Source organism: Littorina saxatilis, linkage group LG10 (genome assembly GCF_037325665.1).
Source record: "Littorina saxatilis isolate snail1 linkage group LG10, US_GU_Lsax_2.0, whole genome shotgun sequence".
Lineage (NCBI taxonomy): Eukaryota > Metazoa > Mollusca > Gastropoda > Littorinimorpha > Littorinidae > Littorina > Littorina saxatilis.
The window spans coordinates 48,709,294-48,716,989 of NC_090254.1; the positions used below are offsets into that span (position 1 = coordinate 48,709,294).

At 44.0% G+C, this 7,696-nt stretch overlaps 1 protein-coding gene across 1 annotated transcript in view; it reads right to left on the reverse strand.

The window, feature by feature from the left end:
• The window catches only part of LOC138979000 (caspase-7-like), a 38,973-nt gene extending 36,128 nt beyond the window's left edge, over nt 1-2,845 (reverse strand). Inside the window, exons 1-2 of the mRNA XM_070351814.1 lie at nt 2,737-2,845; nt 1,455-1,589 (exon numbers count right to left, since the gene is read on the reverse strand). Coding sequence (XP_070207915.1) covers nt 1,455-1,586 — 132 coding nt within the window. The 5' untranslated portion in view covers nt 1,587-1,589; nt 2,737-2,845. The remainder of the gene's footprint in view (nt 1-1,454; nt 1,590-2,736) is intronic.
• Between the last annotated feature and the right edge of the window lie 4,851 nt (nt 2,846-7,696).

The following is a 7,696-nucleotide window of genomic DNA, read 5'->3' on the forward strand; positions in this document are numbered from 1 at the left end:
TATTTTAAATACCACAAACAAACAAAAGACATAAACAAACTTTGTATGTTTGGGGTGCTTTAATTATTCACTATGGTTCAATAACAAAGCAAACAGTAAAGTATCAATTCAATGAAGAAAACATTTTATCAAATCAACATTCACCCACTCACTGTCACACAGTTAACCTCACTCTTAGTAGTCAAATGCACACCCTCATATATAGTCATACCATTAATCATTTACATGCTAAGGGAAACAATCACACACAAGTCATCCCCTTTCTCAGTGTCACACAATCACACATTAACTTTCACTCTGTCTCGTAATTGCCAGTCTTAAAAAGTTGCAGAATCTTTGGCACGTCTAAATCTCTAAACACAAATTTACCTCCTGCTATCACATTCTGATCACAAGTTCGACACACAGCACAATGCATCTCGTGTTTCATGTCGTTGTACACGAGCCATACTCTTTCTTCGCCGGTATCTGTCCTCTTCCATCTTTCCTGCCATTTTCTCTGCCGTGTTTCGTTTTCATACTGTCTCTTTTGACCTCTTTTTTCATCGTCCGTTCTCTGGGTTTTTTTTGCGGCGGGGGAGTGACAGTGTCAATTGAGATACATCTCCACATGTTTACAAGCGTGTGTACAGTACGACATTTGAATGCGAGTGGGGAACTTCCGGAGGTAGTCGCGTTAGACGCGAGAAACATGGCATCCAATATTATAGCAGACGATCCGCGCGAGATCTTTGTTCGTCGGCCGTTCCTATCGACTGCGTTTATCGAAATTTGAACCCGCCAGGCGGGCGATTTCAGAGGAATTTCGAACCTGCCCGACGTGATTTGAACCCGCCGGGGGCGATCGGGCGACCGCCAAAATTCACCCCTGCACTACACACAAAACAACACACTAAACACAACAGAATACACTAAACACTACACAACACACTACACACAAAAGAACACACTAAACACTACACACAACAAAACACACTACACACAACAGAATACACTAAACACTACACACAACACAACACACTACAGAACACACTAGACATTACACACAACACAACACACTACACACAACAGAATACGCTAAACCCTACAGACTAAACACAACACACAACAAAACACACTAAACACTACAGACTAAACACAACACAACACACAACAAAACACACAACACACTACACACTACAGAACACACTAGACATTACACACAACACAACACACTACACACAACATAATACGCTAAACACTACAGACCAAACACAACACAACACACAACAGAATACACTTCACGTGATATATAAGCAAATTGCTTGAGTGCATGTCCTAGCTGTGTGTTTCAAACTGTTCATGCGAAGAAATTCTGAATAAAATGTTGTTTAAACCAACAGAATACACTAAACACAACACAACACAACACAACACAACACACTAAACACTACACAACACAACACACTACACACCTTGATGTGGTCAAGCATGCTGTCTGAGAAGATGTCCTGAACAATGAGGTGGTCACACAGATCTTGAAACACAACGTTTTCTATCAGGAAAATGCGACTCTTGCGAAGAGCTTCACGCATTCTGAATTCCATGGTCTGCAACAGAAAAAATATGTTGAAAGATTAGAATATTTTTTCAGGCGGAAAGGGGGGCAGGGGCTCACGTCCTAAAATATGAGACAAAAGAACCTCAACCAAACGCAACAAAATGCCAACCGCAAGAACAGTTATTCAGCCATTTGTCTTCTTCTTCTTCTTCTTCAGCGTTCCAGAATTGCCCATTTGGGTTCCCCACACTATACTCTGAGAGTGAGAGCATAGTCAGCTCACTCCGCTTTCGTTGAGTAGGCATGCTAGGTATTTTCGTGTTTCCATAACCCACCGAACTCTTCTTCTTCTTCTTAGTGATAGGTAGCCAACATCAGCATGGTGATGAATCTGCTACGCTTGGGTGATGGTGGTTCCGGTCTATTGCTTGGTCAGGGGTGAACTTCGACATGGATTACAGGATCTTTTCCGTGCGCACTTGGTCTTGTGCTTGCGTGTACACAAAAAAGGGGTTAAGTCACTAGCAGGTCTGCACATAAGTTAGGCCGACGTATTATCACCACGCCACTGTGCCCGTCTGGCCATTTGTCAATTTTTAATGGTAATCTCAAGTAAATCATGTTATAAAGAACAAGATACTACATCACAAAACATCTAAACTGATTGATTTGCTGCATAAATATACAGTACAGAGGTTTCCCAACTTAACTCGCACAGGTAGGCTAGATTCTGCCCTGTTTAATTAGTTCAGTACAGAGGTTTCCCAACTTAACTCACACAGGTAGGCTAGATTCTGACCTGTTTAATTAGTACAGTACAGAGGTTTCCCAACTTAACTCACACAGGTAGGCTAGATTCTGACCTGTTTAATCCAGTACATTACAGAGGTTTCCCAACTTAACTCACACAGGTAGGCTAGATTCTGCCCTGTTTAATACAAGGCTGTCGCGTCAAAACGTCATAATTGTGTGAAGTAAACAATCTTCCACCGAGTTCTCGCGAAACGATATGCATAAGACATTGAGTATGACAACATCCATCCTACTTTCACTTCGGGACATGTACTTTCACCGTGCAAAACTTCTCGCCTTTACTAGTTTCCTGCACGGCTCTACGGCATAAAACTTCACAATTTCTGACAAAGTTACACAGACATACAGTCAGGAAAAGTAACATAATCTAGAGTGTTAGTTACCGTAACAAACCCGTGTCAGTAGCGCAGTAACCCGGTATTTTGCGGACATACACGTCAGTCGACAAAGGCAAAGCTGACTTCGTCTCTCGAGGCGGAAGTGCAATCCAATCTTCAAGTGGCAAGAGTTACCTACCTTGCTTTTTCTGCAGGTTCTCTGCTGGTGAAACTGAAAGTGAGCGAGTTTTCGCGAGGAACAGGGTTGAGCTACGGTAGGGTCACTGCGCATGTCTGGTTTTTTTCTTCGCGGAAACGCTGTTGGGTTGTGTCCAGTCGCGTCCCTTGCAACAAGATGGCGACAAGCGCGTTACGGATTTACTGTTGCCGGTGGAGAGTTGATGGACGACGATGATGAACAAGCAGTACTGTTTTATTGTTGATGTGAATGTAATGCCAAAACATCGAACTATCGATTCGAACGTCAATGAAGAAGTAAGCGTGAAAATCGAGCGCAAAACAGCCGGGTAAAAGTTCAGGGCGCTAAAGTACATTTGAGCCGAAATCGCACCCAAACTCCTGTTGACCTCATTTCTTCCCAAAATAAACATCACTGCTAAAATGAAATGCATTAAAACCAAGACAGTATCCAACCCAGTATCCTTAATTTTTGAAAGGCTAAGTGATTTACAACAAATGTCTTCTCACAATCCGTAACTTTGTCAAAAAATATTTGCAGAAGTTTCTCACCTCGCCTTGGCAGCCATCTTGGAACTGGAGAGACCCTACGCAGGAAGCAAGGTTGAAAGTTGGTTAACCGGTGACGTCACTCCAGTCGTACCGGACCGAGTTTTTGCGACCTCCGGTTCGACTCGAGTCACCTTAGTTGACGCTAAAACTCGCTCAGTGTGAACGATCAGTGCGTTTTAATTCAACAACCAATATCAGCCTGGGGCGGACGAGGGGGGGCCCCGGGGGGGGGGGGGGGGGGGTTAAAATTAATATTAAAAGTCCTACGGTTTTGAGCCATTAAGGACTTGAGTGTTTGTCAGGGGGGGGGGGGGGGGGGGGGTTCTGGGGTTTCCGGACCCCCCCCCCCCCCCCCCCCCCCCCCCCCCCCCCCCCCCCCCAGTCAAAAAATAAAACTATGTTTTTGTGTTTTTTGGGGTTGTTGTTGGACAAAATCTGCTGCCTGAAACTGGTAGGCCTAATGATCATCCTCAGAATGCACCAGATTGCACCACTGATTGTGCATCCTTTTTTTCAAAATTTTCCGGGGGGGGGGGCATGCCCCCGGACCCCCTAGCAAGCTAGGCGCTTCGCGCCGTCGGCTCGGCGCTTAGCGCCGCCTTCACACCCATATCTTCACAGTACTTTTGGAACCCCCCCCCCCCCGCCCCCCCCCCCCCCGGCCCCCCCCCCCCCCCTCCCGTAAAATGAACTGATCCGCCCCTGCGTTATTACGCTATTTCACTCCAAATAGGAAAGGCACGTAACAATAATTCGAATTGAAACATATCATTACAAAACATGTGAACCACTGAGGAATTTATACCACTCCAAAATGGGTCCTGTGCCGAACTGATCGTGCAGACTCGGAAAACTGTGACCCTATTCAACTCGTGACCCAACCTCGTTTATTTGAATCTTGGCATGTCATCATTTAAAAAAAAAATTCTGTAACAGTAAGTCTGTCCGATTGACTTCTCTCATTTTTTGTCACACTTGTTTCAGAACATTCTGATATTATTACAGACAGAATATTAGCAAAATATTAGTCGGAAGTCGGGTTTCGGGGTCAATTGCCGCTGTCGGACATGTTTATGTTATTGAACTTGGATCCCCATCTGTACGTAGCCACAGTTTGGGCACAAATATGCTTTTTTGCCATGCATTATTGGGAAGAACATGCCTCAAGTCGAAGTCAGTATTCACAAGAAAATTTGCTGATTCAAATCAGCAGGTTCCCAGACGTTCCTTCATGTAATGTTTAGGTGAATGGTCAAAGTGGTTTCTTGCACACACTCAGTCATCTTGCACAACAATGCAACACAAAGGAACTTAGTCGATAAATATCGACAGGGGGCTATTTAATTTTTAGAGCTTGTTTTTAATCCAAATATAACATAATTATTTATATGTTTTTGGAATCAGCAAATGATGGAGAATAAGATGAACGTAAATTTGGATAGTTTTATAAACAAAAATTTTTTTTTACAATTTTTAGATTTTTAATGACCAAAGTCATTAATTAAATTTTAAGCCACCAAGCTGAAATGCAATACCAAAGTCCGGGCTTCGTCGAACATTACTTGACCAAAATTTTAACCATTTTGGTTAAAAAATGAGAGCGTGACAGTGCCGCCTCAACTTTCACGAAAAGCCGGATATGACGTCATCAAAGACATTTATCAAAAAAATGAAAAAAACGTATGGGGATATCATACCCAGGAACTCTCATGTCAAATTTCATAAAGATCGGTCCAGTAGTTTGGTCTGAATCGCTCTACACGCACGCACGCACACACACACACACACACACACACACACACACCACGACCCTCGTCTCGATTCCCCCCTCTATGTTAAAACATTTAGTCATAACTTGACTAAATGTAAAAAATGAAAAACACGTCTGGGGATATCATACCCAGGAACTCTCATGTCAAATTTCATAAAGATCGGTCCAGTAGTTTAGTCTGAATCGCTCTACACACACACATACACAGACAGACAGACAGACACACACGCACATACACCACGACCCTCGTCTCGATTCCCCCCTCTACGTTAAAACATTTAGTCAAAACTTGACTAAATGTAAAAAAAACCTAAAGAAGCATACAAGAGAGAGAGAGAGAGAGACAGAGAGAGAGAGAGAGACAGCCAGCCAGCCAGCCAGCCAGCCAGACAGAGATAGAGTATCACTGACAGAGTATGTCACCGTGTGTATTTATGTGGGGGTGGGGGTGGGGGACGGGGGTCGATCGTGTGCACGGTGTGCGTTGGTGCGCGAGCAACCCTGTACGTATGTCCGAGGCCAAAAAATGTCGATTTCCGCCGATTCCTGAATGTGCGCGTGTGGTCAAACAATCACCGACACATATGAAACTTTACAACGTACAAGACTCCCCGAAAAACGTCTCCTCAATTAAACAACCAAATCAAATCCCGCAGACGTAGGGTGGTATCGTGAACGCAACGGAATTGCGACACGATCCATCCACACACCTGCTTTTTTTTCCACAGAAAAGAACGGAAATCATACGGGGCACCTTTGCCCTCTTTGCTATCATAAAAGGGGTGGTCACATTTGACACACTTGCGTTACGCATTATGCGGTAGTATTGCGCGGGGCGAGACTGCTTTTCGTTGCTCGCGCGCTGTAGCGTTGGCAGCAGGGACCGAAATACAGGTGACCGAGGGTCATGACCTATTTAGCTGCCAACTTAATCGTAAGCTGGGAACAGCCGTGTAATAGGTGCTTGATTTTGGTATTTTGATTTTACATAACATTAAACCTTTCTTGGGGTTCATGGTCATGGCAACAGCCATATTAATATTATATGATGTATAATATCATATTTCAGCATATGTGAATTACATGGCATCATACCAAACTGTCATACATTTTTTTATTCCTACATTATTCTGATTGATCATGATCACAACCAAACCTACTATCAGTGGACACATCCAAATGCAAGCGCCTGTTAACGTTCTTGACAACTTGCCACAGTGACTGATCTAAAAATATAGGTCCTTTGCCGCCACGGACACTGTTTGGCCTGTAGGTAAAATGTACAATGTATTTTCTGATTTGTGCACAAAAGCTTTTTTTCTTTTTTCTTTTTTTTTTAACATAACAATGTTTAATGTCACTGTATGTTTAAAAGACCATGGTCATATTTGTAAAAAAAATGTTAAATTAGAAAATAAATAACATTTTGATTCATGATTTTTCCTACACCTGTGCTGAAAATAAGAAATAAAAATGTCGGTATATAAGTCACTCAAATACAGTAAAGTATGAATGGCTTGGTTTGAGTTTGTTGCAGTTGACCCTGCACAATGCGACCTATGATGTTTTTGTTGAACAATTTTGCGGTGACGTATTTCACAACTGTTACACAAACTCTGTGATGAACAATTTTGCCTGCACTCCTCCCATAGGGTGACGGATTTCACAACTTTCTACAGATGAACAATGTTGCCTCCACCCCTCCCATAGGGTGACGGATGTCACAACTTTCTGTGTACACAAACTGATGACGTATTTCACAACAAAATGGCGCTAAAACTAGTTCCGGAATGTCACCGTTCACACAGGCAAATGCCTCCGCATAACCCAGACCTCCGGGTCTGGGAACAACTTTCCGACCTTGACATTGTAGTAGCCTACGGGGTCAAGCCGGTGGGCGTCGGCATCTATCAGTTTTCCTCCCAGGCATCTTCCGGTCCGGTTATTTAGTTTCAACTGATGAAATGGCGCAAAAACAATTTGTCTGCTCGACAAAAGTTGGCGACAAGAAGAAGAGAACGTTGTTTGACAACCAAACAAAATGTGGAGAACGACACATCTTTTCGTTACACACCCCTTCATATGGAATAAACCATCCATCCATCATCTCCCCCCAAACACACACACACACACACACACACACACACACAAAACAACAACAAACATTTGGGATGCTGCGTCAGGGCAGTAAGCCGTGTGGTGTATATATGCCACCTCTCAGCCCCCCCCCCCCCTCACCACCCCCCTCCCCCTCCCAACCACCCCTACCCACCTTCATGTGGTAAGGGCAGGTCGTAAGACCTATAGCCTTGTGTATTAAGAATAAATCAACCAATGCTACTACTATCCCCCCCTTGCGGTGAACTGGGGCTCGACAACCATCCCCCCCTTGCGGTGAACTGGAGCTCGACAACCATCCCCCCCTTGCGGTGAACTGGAGCTCGACAACCATCCCCCCCTTGCGGTGAACTGGAGCTCGACAACCATCCCCCCCTGGCGGTGAAC